The sequence below is a fragment of the Gymnoscopelus microlampas genome, assembly GCF_963454915.1.
Source record: "Gymnoscopelus microlampas genome assembly, chromosome: 6".
In the NCBI taxonomy this organism is placed as follows: Eukaryota; Metazoa; Chordata; class Actinopteri; order Myctophiformes; family Myctophidae; genus Gymnoscopelus; species Gymnoscopelus microlampas.
This window is the reverse complement of record NC_139943.1, coordinates 9368892-9383399: the sequence shown is the minus strand read 5'-3', so window position 1 is coordinate 9383399 and position 14508 is coordinate 9368892. Positions and strand designations below refer to the sequence as shown.

The window sequence follows — 14508 nt, the reverse complement described above, 5'->3', positions numbered from 1 at the left end:
AAGTAAACAAAAAAAGTTGAATCTGAAACCCAATTTTATACAATATAGAGGGGGTCCCTGCTTCATCTCTCTCTCAGCTAGGGGGTCCTTGGCCTGAAAAGGTTGAAGACCCCTGGTTTAAGTTCTAACATCATGGCTTCCTGTGAAGAGATTCACACAGTTTGACTGACTTATGAAGTCATCTAGGCCAGTGGTTATCAAAGTGGTGTCCGGGCGGGGACTAGTCTCGTGAGCCAATTTTCAAATTCGGAGATTGTGGAATAGTTGTCTGGCTACCCGAGACTAGGCGGGGACCCCCAGTGGGTCCCGGGGGGTTGGGGTTCCCGGGTTCCCCATATAAATCAGTCTAATGTAGCATTCCATTTTAAAATAGCAGATCTATAAGCTCACAACGTGTCGCACCATGATGCATTATGAGCTTGTAGATCTGCTGGGTTGAAAACATCTTGACAAAATGTAAAAAACATTGAATATTTTTTTTAAAACATCATAACAATACAAGTCTTGTATGACCAAATACATATTATTTTGGGGGTCCTTCACATGAACACTTTTGAGAACCAGTGACCCATGCCAGTGATCAACCTTTTCCATTTCAAGGTTGACATGCATTAGGCCACAGACCCAAATGATCATTGTTTTGTAATCAAATTGATGCACTCTCAGAGTTGCAGACCTGAGTTACAGACCTGTAAGGGCCCATTTGTTTCTTGCCTATCAATCATTTAGCTGGGGACCCCCTGGAACCCCATCACGGACCACTGGGGTCACATTGAGAACCAGTGGTCTACAGTATGCCACAATTTGACCACCGTATTAGGTACATTTTTGCTCCTGAAATGCACATTTTAATCAGAACCTAGATAAGGAAATGCTCCAATGTGCATCAGCTTAAAGGTTTCCTTTGTATTTTAGGAATGTTGGAACAACATGTGCCAAAAAACTAACAAACAGGGAATGAGAAATACAGTGTTAACAATAATTAAACATGTAACATAGCCTATACATGAAACATGAGGGTTGGGCCAGCCAACAAATTATATTCACAAATAAAATGAACAGGACGCAAGAAAAACTAAACTGAGCAGAAATAAAAGGCGTGTTGTAGTTACTGCACATGGCCAGCAGATGGAGGCATACCCTGTGAGACTCGTGACACAAAAACAGACAAGTAAAATGGATAAAACAGCCATACATAAAATTACATTAAAAAAATAATGACTAGAGACTAGTTGTGTCATCATCACCAGTGTAGGAACAATGGTCTCCCCCCCCCCCCACACACACACACACACACACACACACACACACACACACACACACACACACACACACACACACACACACACACACACACACACACACACAGCTGGGACAGAATGGCAATGTCCTCAGTTCATACTAGTCATTTCACTTGAACAGTGCAAAACTATTGCAATGAGTCTGTCTGTCTGTCTGTCTGTCTGTCTGTGCATGTAGGTCACTCTCCTAATTTGTCTGGCAGAGGGTGTTGAAGCGGCTCACCTATGCACACCTCTTGTTGTGTAAGTCTGACAGACATGCATAAATCAGGCTGGTCCAGGTGTAAGGATACGACACATGTGTAATTATTTGTATAAAAAGGGTATAGGGCATAGAGATTGACCAGAACAAACCATTTGAGAAGAGAAAGGGCTTTATGAATTATGACGTTTCCTGTACAGTTCAATATGCCCATATTAAGGCACACAGAGAGCAGTTGGGGGGGATTTGGGGACTTTAACCACTTGAACCCTGCCGTACCCATGTCATATAATAGGCAAACATTCGGCAAAAATAGCGTACAAGCTTCAAGTCACAATGCGTGGCGTTGTGAGCTTGTAGATTGGCTATTTTCAGCGAAGAGATTTGGTGTAGAGGAAAAAAACAAATCAAATCCTGCATTAAAAAGTCAATAGGTTTCTCTTTTATTTCATTTTTAAATATCACTTCAGGCCCCAAAGCGTCACAATATGAGCGGGGCTTCATGTCAACAAGAGGTAACCTACAAAGATTTAAAAACAGACACATTTAAGGAGAACATAAAAATAAGAAATAAAGAAACATGATCGAGGCAAGGTCATTTCAGAGAAATTTGAAAAGCACATAATAGTTTAGTGGATGCAATAAACCATTTCACGGCTTGTGTCCACCGAGACATTTCTTTTCCTCCTATGCTTTGAATTGTTTTTACGCCGGAGGCACTGAGGGTGTATTCTGTGCTGTGCATTCACGTCTGCCGTTTTTATCTCCTTGCTGAGTCTAAATACCAGTGGTGTTAAGTAACATGTACTCAAGTACAATTTTGAGGTATTTGTACTTTACTTGAGTATTTCCAATTTCCAATACTTTGACTTCTACTCCACAACATCTCAGAGGCAAATATTATACTTTTACTCCACTACAATTATTTGAAAACTTTTGTTACTAGTTACTTTTACTAGTTATTTTGATTATTATTACAAAACATACAGTAACCACTACAGCCCTGTATACATCTCGGCCAAAAGATTTGTACATTTGAAAACTTGAAATGGGACATTTTGCATAATCAGTACTTTTACTTTTGGTACTTTAAGTGCATTTTGATACCAATACTTTTGTACTTTTACTCAAGTAAATTTTGAATTCCTTTACTTATAACAAAGTATTTCTACATTGCAGTATTGATAGTATTAAAGTAAAACATTTGAGTACTTTTTACCACCACTGCTAAATACAAGCATTTGATACAACGCCAACGCGTTTTCAGCTAGGGAAAAAATATCTTTGGTGGACACACGGCCATACTGTCAACATTACATGTTTTACAACAGTACGTGTTTTATTACTTTCTGCCTCGTTGAGATGATGAACACTGCTGTGAATAGAGGCGGCAACGCTATACCTTTGTTTCAATACTGCACTGAAGACAGACGAGAAATTCAATACGTTTCAATGTGCAAGAGACAGATTGTTAAACCGCCTCGACTGTGACTCCTCCGTTCTTCATGAAAAGGTACAGAGCAATGATTTTTCCTCATATCAAACAACAGCTCATCTATGTCAGACAGTGGTTCTCAACCATAAGGAGTTGAGGCATTACATTTAGTTCCACAGACAAAATAGCTGATCTACATGCTCACAACGCCTCACGCTGCGAGGTGTTGTGAGCTTGTAGATCAGCTATTTTCTAAATGTTTGCCTCTCTCTTACATTATTTGACAATGTGGCCAATGTTTGACCAGTTTTTATACTATAGTTTGTTGATTACTTTCGACGCAGAAATGGTCAAATATTTTCACTTTAGAAATGTGCAGATACCCTGTAATACATTTGTAATGTATGTTTGTTTACTGTTTGTTTACTGCTGAAACAATGTTGCACATTAAGCTAATCATCTGGGGACCCCCTCTCAAAAAAAAATCCTGTGGGGACCCCGACCCAAAGGTTGAGAACCACTGATCTATGTGACCCATTAAAACTTAGCATTTAGTTTGAAGTGACCAGTAAGAACCTCATTATGAAAGACCTGAGCTAACACCAACGAGCGTGCATACTGTCAGTGCATCGAATCGCAAACCAAATACCGGGTACATACATACAGTACAGTGCAGTACACACCATGTCAAGTATAATATCGATTTCACCTTCCGCAGATAAACTTCTTTTTTGTTTCCATAACCCATGATACATTTTAACGCAAGTCACGTTTTAACATACGTGTTGTTTCAAGGCCACTGGTTCACCGTGTGTCCGTCGAGACTTCAACTGGCATCAACTGCGCATGAATAAACAAGACAGGTACCAGACCGTTGGACCTTAACTTCAACTTTAAATGTCAACCAAAAGCACATGAAGGCAAAGGGGCAGAGATATGAACTCAATCTGATTTATTAAACTCAGGGTGCGTTCGGAAATAAGCTCTGAGAATCTGCTCCGGTTTCAGAGTGCTCTGGTTTTGACGTCATGGAGTTCTTTGATGTCAGTGAATTTCCAAAGGTCAGAGGAGAGGATCCCATGTATAAACATGATTATTAGCTGTTTAGTTACATGTAAATGCATGTTGAATACTTGCACCTATCTATTTATTGACATTTTTGGGGGCTTTTCTGCCTTTTTATTTGTTATAGTACAGTGGAGATATGACAGGAAATGGGGAAAGAGTCAGGGAGTGAGTGACACGCAGCAAAGTTCCGCCGGGCTTGGGAATCGAACCCGTGACTTGCTGCCGGCTGCAACAGAGCCTACTACAGTATATGGTAGGCGCCTTAAGCACTAGGCCACTGGCGCAGCAAATGCATGTTTAATACTGTCTAGAATACCAAACAAGCTGCAACCATCGCATTTTGCAATGACTTCCTCCTCCAATGTTCAGATGTGCGGTACAACCCTGCTTTTCGGTCCGACTGGTCAGTGGTCTCTGGGAGCACGGCACTCTGAATTTTGTAACGCACCGAATGCTCTGAATTTGCAAACGACCAGAGAGCACTCCGGCACTCTCAGAGCGGACTTTTCGAACACACCCTTAGTTGCACACTGGTGGTGCTCGACATCGGAGCACAACTAACTAAATTACGAATAACTGTGCTACTATTAAAAGAGAAAAACAAACAGGTACTGCATACAAGTATTATGGTCTGCCCCTTTGTCGGTGAATTAACTGGCTGGCTGGCTGGCTGGCTGTGAACTTTTGACCTCTCTGTAGGGTCAGCTGAACTGGATCACAGTGTCAAGGCATATCATGGCTCAAATGGCAGAAAATGTGATGTAGCGCCAGGCGGACCGATAATAAAAGTGTCTGGCGTGATTATGCAGATCAAAGCTTTTCGTATTGACCCGAAATACTGCATGCTACCACAGGAGAGAGAACCGGAAATTGACAGCCATTAGGTGTTGTTGATGATGACGCAGCCTTAAAAAAAACGACAAACGCTAAAGCTGTTTGGTAGTTCTGTCGGCAACGAGAGGGCAGTGATGTTTATCCAATGAGAGCGAGGATCGTAGAAGCAACACCACAAGTAGTACAAACTATAACTCCAGAGGAAGTCCACAGATCCACACAGTGGCCGGGTTTTGGCAGAGGTCTTCCCCCCCCCCCCCCCGGTCCCACGCTGGTGTGCGGGAATGGAAGCAGGGCTGCCCGGGACATCTCATCTCATCTCCAAAAAGGTCCAAAGGTTCCACAGTTCTCATCAAGTATACCGTTCACATTGTTCTTCATGTCCCAGACCTGTCACAACGAACTCTTTCTCCTGCTAACCACACCGAACCCTAGTGTCCCTAGTCTCTCATAACAGGCAAACATTCTGCAAAAAACGGGCGAACATTCGACGACAATAGCCGATCGACAAGCTTGTAGATCTGCTATTTTCTACGTACGTTTTATATTTAACGTACAATGACGTACGTTATAAAGGGGTCTAAGTGGTTAAAAGTCCAGAGGCTATCATCCGAACACAGAACGGGTCTTTTCCGTTCGCAGTCCAGTCGAGAAGTCCTCCTAATAATCGCTCAGCACACAAATAGGGTTCCGGCCTAGGGTTCTGGTCCAATTATCTCCAAATATCGGCCGACTTCCGTTTCAGTCTAGGATTCTTTTTTCCCTGTACACAAATCGGGGGACTTCCATGGGAAGTATCACTACTAAAGCTCTAGAGATGAAGCAGGCGGGTTAGGCGCAGTGGCATGACTGGTGGGAGGAGGAGGGGGGTGGGTGGGCAGGGGGGGGGGAACGGAGCTATACCGCCTCAGCTGTGGTAGCCAGGCACCGCCGCCTGTTTCTGGGAGAGACGCATCAGCTCCTCCCTGATGGCCTTGATGAGGGAGGCCGAGGAGTGGGTGGGCGGCGAGGTGTCCATGGGGTCGGGGGGCGAGGGGTAGCCCAGCCCGGGGGGTTCTAGGTGGGCAGGGGGTGCGGAGGGCTCCCTGAGGCCACCCCCACCGCTCCTGGGCATCTGGAAGATAGAAGGGGGCGAGTAGTCAGGGTAGTCCAGGAACTGAAGGCCCCGCCATGGGAGAGAGAGAGCGGGAAGACGAAGAGGAGAAGAGAAAAGGGGGAAGAAAGATACGAGTGTAAGAGGAAGGAAGGAAAAAACAGACATGATGGATAGAACTAAAAGGAGAACTTAGAACAAGAGAGTGCAGTGGTTCTCAAAGTGTGGGTTTGAGGACCCTCAGGGGTCCTTGAGGGGGTTCCAGGGGGTCCCCACTCCCCATTTTTATACGTCTGCTAGTCAAAAATGGCCTTAAAAAAAGCCTATCTACAATCTCACAATGCGTCCTGTTGGGATGTGTTGAGAGATTTTTAAGAATAATTTTGAAAATGTTTAACACCACAAATCTTCTCTTATGGGGTTCCCTTGGACAAAATCTTTTCAGATGGGGGTCCGTGGTCAAATATGAGGGTCCTTGACGTTGAGGGTCCTTGACATAAAAATGTTTGAGAACCACTGCTCTACAGAAGACACAGACACAAAAATCACAGAGCACAGAAATCTTGAAAGAGGAAATAGGCTTAAAGGCAAAATATACATACTGTATATGATTGATAAACATAAAGCATATCTATCAATTCAGACATTTGAATAAAAGAAAGTTTTGAGTGTCAGTGTGGACAGCAGACATACAGTAAGGTAAGGGTTGTTAGTGGACTCACAGCAGACATACAGTAAGGTAAGGGTTGTTAGAGGACTCACAGCAGACATACAGTAAGGTAAGGGTTGTTAGTGGACTCACAACAGACATACAGTAAGGTAAGGGTTGTTAGTGGACTCACAACAGACATACAGTAAGGTAAGGGTTGTTAGTGGACTCACAGCAGACATACAGTAAGGTAAGGGTTGTTAGTGGACTCACAACAGACATACAGTAAGGTAAGGGTTGTTAGTGGACTCACAACAGACATACAGTAAGGTAAGGGTTGTTAGTGGACTCACAACAGACATACAGTAAGGTAAGGGTTGTTAGTGGACTCACAGCAGACATACAGTAAGGTAAGGGTTGTTAGTGGACTCACAGCAGACATACAGTAAGGTAAGGGTTGTTAGTGGACTCACAACAGACATACAGTAAGGTAAGGGTTGTTAGTGGACTCACAGCAGACATACAGTAAGGTAAGGGTTGTTAGAGGACTCACTGCGTCTCTATCGGTCACAGGTCTGGAGTAGTCGTCATGGTAGTGGTTCCAGCCCAGACCTCCGTTCTGGCCCGGGGCCGCTCTGCTGACCCCTGGTGGATAACCGTTGAGACGACCGGGCAAGCCCACCTGTGTTAGATGATGCAGCTGGGCCCCTGGACACACATTGATTGATTGAATACTTTATTAGCAGTTTGCAAAAAAAGCACAGGAAAGTACAGTTCAATACAAGGTCTGCTGAGAGGATTTTAAACCCAAGAAAGCCTATGGCTTGTTTCCATTGGGGTTTGTACTCAATTCATCGAAACATTTAATGACAGCCAAATATACAAAAAACACACACGCACGCACACGTTCTCAGGGATCCATGCACACATTTTGATTGAATTTCCTGCATTGTATAGATGTACCTTGTCTGTCTGTCATGCCTGTGCGTTCAACTTTTTATGTTTCTTTTTTTTGTAAATGAATGCCCTACCTCGTCATACTACAGCATCACACAAAAATAGCAAAAATAGCCAATCTACAAGTTCACAACGCTTTGCGATGCGACACGGTGTGAGCTTGTAGATCTGCTATTTTTTATATAAAAAAAAGATGTGTGTGAAAGTGGTTAAAAATGTCTGTGGGTTTAATAAATACTGAGCAAATGAAAAGTATACTGCTCAAAAAAATAAAGGGAACACTTTGATCCCTTAATTCTTTTGAGAATTTTCGTTTGCAGTATGTACACAGTTCATGAAAAAACTCAAAAGAATTAAGGGATCAAAGTGTTCCCTTTATCTTTTTGAGCAGTGTATTAACAAGAGCTTGTGACTAAATAATGACTACATTAGATCCACTGGAACACAGGTAAATGTTTTTCTATTTTCTGTACATAGGAGGTTTCCACCAGGCAGCAACGATAAGGTAAACAATACATTTCTATATGTTCTGAGTCACATGACAGCAGGCTGGATTTCTTAAGCCTGCAGTTCCCATTAATGGCCCGGCAGATGTCGCTATATCCCCTCCTGCTAACTGCGGAAGCAACTAATTGAATGAGGTTTAGAATGAGAGAGGTCAGCAGGCTGTTTTCTCTGAATGCTCAGAAGTCTGACTGTCTTGGGAAATAAAACTGTTTTTGGAACACAGGCTGTCAGAGGGGTGGGAAGTGTGTCACCAATACAGTGAAGCATAAAGGGCTTAAGTGGTTAAAAAAGTAACCACAAAATGTGAATAATCTAGTGTGCTCATCCATGCGTGACCGTGCATGGATGCTTGTGCTTGTCAGTTTGTTATTGTGGTTCTGGAAAGTATTACGTGTGTTATTATACCTGTAGTGCCCCCTACAGGCCGTGGTCTGGCGGAGGAGGGCAGCTCTTCAGAGTAGAGGCCTCTGCTGGTGTACAGGCTGTCTGCCTGGAGCTGATGATCCCCAGGACCTGAGGACTCTCCCAGGGGAGGGAAGCTACTGGCACCCAGGCCCTGTCTGGAAGAGAAATACAAACCTCTTATCTCATATTCTAACTTTTTGTGTTTTTCTCATAAATTAACGCACAAAAGCATCAAAAGTAGCAGATCTGCAAGCTCGAAACACGTCGCGAAGCGACACGTTTCGAGCTTGTCGATCTGCTGCTTTTGCTATTTTTGAATTTGAATCCTGAAAAGTACGTTTTGGACATATGAGGTTTCTACCCGACAGAGACAATATACATTTCACTGTCCAGTTATACACATAACATTAATTAGTAGGCTATCGTTGGTAACACCTGTGAAGGAAGTAACAAGATGACACATTTATGTCAATATGGCTGCCATTTAAAAGGCCTATGGTTGGCAGAAATGCATTTGAAATGTATATACATTCATCAATATGTATTTCATACAAACAGAATGATCACTTTATCTTCATCGATGTAGATTTAACCCAGTGTTGGCAACATAAGCATTCTAATATCTGAAAAGCTTTATGGAAAGAAATAATAATGATTTTCAGGGCATCCAAAGAAACTGGCCAATTTGATGGCGTGTGGATATAAAGTGTGTAGCCACACAGGCACACACAAACGTGCGCACGCACACGCACACGCACACCTTTTTACGGGACCGGTAAAGGGACCAGTGCCGGATCCATTAGGGTGATAAAATAAAGATGATTCCTCTTCAATAATTCATGAGGCCTAGACAGACAACACCCCTTCCCCCCTCCCCCCCATGTACAGTACAGTGGTAGAAATCAGGCCACAGTGATCGATGTAAAAACCTTTCTGATGGAAGGCAAATGTGTATTTATTTAACTCATTCATTCATTCATGCATGCAAATGCAGCTGTGCCAAATACTGGCTTGTCATTGGCTCGTGGGCTCACCTCTGTAACAGGCCTTGGACCGAAGGAGGGGACAGTCCCATGTCACCGTACCTCTGTGAGAAGAACACATCACAACAATCAGTGAGCACCTAATATTCAAGATGATAATGAAATGCAAGATGGTCAAAAAACAAACAAAAAGCACAACGAATACGTACAGAGAGTGTGCAAGTGCTTGAATTTCTAGAATCAACGGTCGTCCGTACAGAGAATGAAAACTACTGTATAACGATAAATATATGAGTCCACATTCCACACTGATGAACTACAACGTTCTGTAAGCATGTTGAACGTGACTGTCATGTGTAATGGGACGTACTTTTAAATTCAAATGGATTTCGTTTGGCTGTCGGTGTTTCTGCCTGACAGCAACGATATACTTGAAGAGCCAGCCTCTCTCTCTCTACAGTTTTGATCTTAAAATAAACTTTGGGGCCTTATAAATGGCCTCCTTTAGGAACTGACCTTTCACAGCACGGCAAAGCAGTGAACCTGAAAAAGCAGTGCAAATGGCTTTTATAGAATGTTCAGTCTAGCGTTCTCTTTTCCACTCAGGTGTAAACATCCTGCCGGGTTCACCTGCACTTTATGACTAATATTTTGTTGTCGCTTTTGTGAGCCTTATTTTAGGGGCATTTTACTTCACCTTTTATTTCAGTGGTTCTGGAAATGGAATGGAACCAAATACTAGAACCCTAAGGGTTTGTCGTTTGGCTCCATTTGCATGCTCTCAGAGTTACAGACCTGTGAGGGTCCATACTGAGGGTCCCTGGACCCCACTTTGAGAACCACTGCTTTATTTAGTAGTAGATAGTGGAGGAGAGGCATGCCATATGGGGAAAGACAGTAAAGGGAATGACATGACAGTAAACATTCTGGCCTGCCAGGAATCGAACCAGGGACACGCTGACGCTGCTCAGAGCATTTGTGTACGCGCTGTGCACCCTAACCACTCAGCTATCGACTAAAGACACATCGCTGACAGTAAAGTTAACCACATGAACCCATAGCGCCACAATTCTGGGTCGGACATTCTCTGAAAAGTGTGGTGCGTTGTGATCTTGTACTGTAGATTTTTTTCAGCTTTTTTCGGTGAAGATATTTGGTGTAGAGGGAAATACTGGTTGATCTAATATAGAGTAGAAACAAAAACGAGCACACTCAGTCTATATAAATGCAATTTGCAGAGTGCGTGTCTCACAAAGACTCACAATAAGAGTCATTAAGGCACTAAGGCCTTAATGAATTCAAATGACCAGAAGGACTTTGGAGTGCTGGCTATTATTTTCTTATTGTAATCTAATATAGAGCCCTGGGGGACCCCAGTTAACCCCGGTTTAAGTGGTTTAAAAGGCAGTGAGGGTAATGTGTTGAAAATGGATGAAACTTTGATTAGCTATATATGGACAGAATGAATTTCAGTAAAAAGACAATTAAGTCAGACAATGAATTCTTAGTTCATTGCTTGAATGCACTGAGTGCTTATTGTGACTCATGTGGTAAAAACAACTTATCTCCTATTTTTCAACAACTCATGCCCATGGCCTTTCCTTTTGAGAAATGTATCTCCTTTGCTTGAATGCACTGAGTGCTTTGTGACTTATGGGGCAACAAAGCAACTTACAGTACAGTATCTCCTATTTTTCCACAGTTCATACAACAGTCATGGTTGAAAACAAAAACGAGCTCTCTCAGTCTGTATATAATGCAGTTTGGCGGGTGCACGGCTCACGAAGATTCACAGTAAGAAGGTAATAGCCAGCACTCCGAAGTCCTTCTGGTACTTTTATTTCATATGCGCACGGACAGACACAGCATAGACGGACGCGTTTCGGTGATAAGCCTTCCTCAGCGTCAATCGCGCTGAGGAAGGCTTGACACCGAAACGCGTACGTGTCTGTCCGTGTGCATATGAAATAAAAGTACAAGAAGGACTTCGGAGTGCTGGCTATTACCTTCTTACCATACAACAGGCATGACCTTTCCTTGTGAGAAACGTATCCTTTGATCCTTTTATAGGTGTGTTTAATGACCTAATGTATGTTAATTGTTTTAAAACAAATGGTTTACAGCAGGGGTCTTCAACGTTTTCAGGCCAAGGACCCCTTGGCTGAGAGCGAGATAAAGCAGGGACCCCCATTATATATTGAATAGAATATCATTTTCTTCATGGATTTCATAGGCAGCTTCATAGACTTGTTTCACAGCACTATCATGTTGGATTCATGTTAATGTGTATTTCCAGACATTTAACCATGCACTTAAACAATACTTAGTAAACCTGACCTTTCACTCTGTACTCTGCCTGCTCTTTTTCCCCCCTATACTAAACCACTTTGCCAAAAATAGCAGATCTACAAGCGCACAACGCCTCGCAGCGCGAGGCGTTGTGTGCTTGTAGATCTTCTATTTTGGCTAAAGTTCTCCTCAGAATAGGGATGCTTGGTTGAAGTGGTTAATGTAAAAATCACACAAATATTTGGCGGACCCCCTGTAGTAACTATGAGGACCCCCTAGGGGTCCCGGACCCCCTGTTGAAGACCTCTGGTTTACAGTCTATCATTGGTCTTGTGCCATTAATCAGTCTAACCAATTAGAATGTTTTAATTATTTGCACTTGCCGGATGTTCCCTCCCCCAGGAAAAGGGACGCCAGGGTACAAGTGGGTAAAATGGAGCAGTTTGCACAAAACCTCATCAATGTTTATTGTTTAAAAAAAAAAGGTAAATGACTGGAGCGAATTCTTACTGCATCCTGTTATTATGAGCCGGTCACACACTGTAACAGTGACCGCGGCTCAGCTGTCAGAGACGGATCTATACCGCTTATCAAGCTTATTCATATGACTGCAGAGAGCGTCTTAGAGAGCTGAGTGGACTAGTTAGGTGAGGTCATTGGGACACAGGGGGATGACAGATGGGGGGGAATCCTTAACTGATTAGTTTCCTCTAAGAGGACATGATTAAACCAGTTCACAATGGGAGAGAGAGAGGACAGGAGCAGCCTGGACGGAGAAAGCCAGGAGATAGTGAAACACAATGCAGGTCTGAGGCTCAGACCTATCGATTGGTTTTTCGATTGATCGAATGATCGAGAAGTGTTTTGTCTTTATTTATTTATTTTTTATATCAACGAATCAATAAATCTGAACACTTAAGCCCTTTTTTATACTTAAAAATGCAAAAATAGCAGTTCTGCAAGGTCCCAGCTTGTAGACCTACTATTTTCGTAAATTTTAGTTTTTAAAAGTTTGATGATCAATTATTTCATTGAAATCGATATGTTTTGTATAATTGATTAAATGGATCAGTTGGATTTTTTATTGCACCCCTACAATATAGTAGATAACACCAGCTAATTGAGGTTTTTGGCTTCTGCAGAGATGGTTATTTAACCAATTGAGCCCTATTCAAAAATGTTCAAAAATAGCATAATTATCTACAAGCTCACGCAACGCAGCACAACGTGCCGTGAGCTTGCAGATCTGATATTTTGAAAAATGTTGCATGTTTTTCATGTATAATAACATGCTCAAAATAGGGACAGTAGGTGGTAGAGAAATGGGACATATTGGTCGCATAAACATTTTGTCGATATAGGATAATTCCTTTAACAGGTCCGTTCATGAAAGTCCTTGTTTCCAATGAGGGCCTGTGAGCAATTAGGGGTTAAGAGTCTTGCTCAGGGACAAATTTCATTTCATCGACACATTTGCTGGCCTGGCCTGGAATCGTACCTAGGGCAACCAGGGCCTCTGGCTCCCTAGGCGGGCTCACTAACCACTCAGCTATGGCCGCCCCCAATACAAAAAAAGTAAAAAAAAACCATCATCTCTCTCGCTCTAATGTTATTGGACAAAAGCCCTAATAGTAAAGAAAAAGACCCCAGAAGGAGTTCCAAGTTGTGTGTGTGTGGTCAGTCAAACTCACCCCAGAGAAAGGGCTGACCGGGTAGGAGGAGCTCCACTGTCGGGGGCCGCGGGCCGGCGGGCTGGAGCCCGACACGTTGGGGGTGGCGCTGATGATGCCGCCGCCCACGCCCGGGAGCGTGATGCCCGCCGTGCCCCCCAGGGAGGTGGGCGACACCAGGGCGAAGGCGTTGTCCAGCAGCGAGTGCATCTGCTGCCGCGCCTCCTCGATGGAGGGCTGCGGGGGCATGTAGGGGGGCGGCGGAGGGGCGTGGCCCGGCGGGGAGCAGGAGGGGCCGAGGAAGACGTCGTCGGTGCAGGGGGAGGGGCTCCTGAGAGGCGAGCCCTGGTCTGGGTCCGACTGGGGGATAGATATAGGGAGAGAACGCACAATAGCACTGAGGTTCCTACACCGGTGGTTCTCAAAAGTGGGGTCCGGGAACCCCCAGGGGTCCTTCGGGGGCTTCCAGGGGGTCCCCATCTAAATGTGTTAATAGAGACACGCAGCCGGAAGCGGAAGGCCAACAAATTCATGCCCACTTTTGAGACAGCGCCGCTACTCGAGGTCCGTTAGAACGATGAACTGCAGCTCTCAATGCATTCCCTATGAGAGGATATGAGAATTAGCCTACTTTTAAAATTGTCCTACATTAACTGGAGACGATATTGATTTAAATAAAAATATGTTTCCAAATGTATGGAGTGTCTTTGTCAACATTATCTTCTTGTTTTCTTAATAGTTGATGTGTTTCACATTTAATTTGCCACTTTAACGAGTTACCCACAATGTTAACACAGCAGAGGGTAAACGGCAGACAGACAAGTTGTCGCATTTCGGTGACATCACTGGCTTTACGAGCGCCGAGCGCCGACCAGTGGCGTACCCACTGTAGAAGCAGGACAGGCGGTCGCCTGCCCAACTAAGATCTCGCCTCCCCTAGAAACCCCAAATAACCCGAAAATGTCCTCAAAGCCACGCATCCAACAAGCTTTGAACTGAGCAGATTGGACCTTCTATTCCAGAGATAATGACCAAAACATATTGAAAACGGCCACTTTCGCCGGTTTTCTGGGTATTGAAAACCTCAAGGGATGCGTCCGTGACGTATATACCAT

At 43.7% G+C, this 14508-nt stretch overlaps 1 protein-coding gene across 1 annotated transcript in view; it reads right to left on the bottom strand.

The window, feature by feature from the left end:
- Nucleotides 1–5415: 5415 nt before the first annotated feature.
- Nucleotides 5416–14508, bottom strand: part of LOC311046852 (UPF0606 protein KIAA1549-like) — a gene marked incomplete at its 5' end in the record, with an annotated part of 91291 nt that continues 82198 nt past the window's right edge. Inside the window, 5 exons of the mRNA XM_084059426.1 lie at nucleotides 5416–5954; nucleotides 7136–7290; nucleotides 8452–8606; nucleotides 9486–9538; nucleotides 13415–13753. Coding sequence (XP_083915552.1) covers nucleotides 5748–5954; nucleotides 7136–7290; nucleotides 8452–8606; nucleotides 9486–9538; nucleotides 13415–13753 — 909 coding nt within the window. The 3' untranslated portion in view covers nucleotides 5416–5747. The remainder of the gene's footprint in view (nucleotides 5955–7135; nucleotides 7291–8451; nucleotides 8607–9485; nucleotides 9539–13414; nucleotides 13754–14508) is intronic.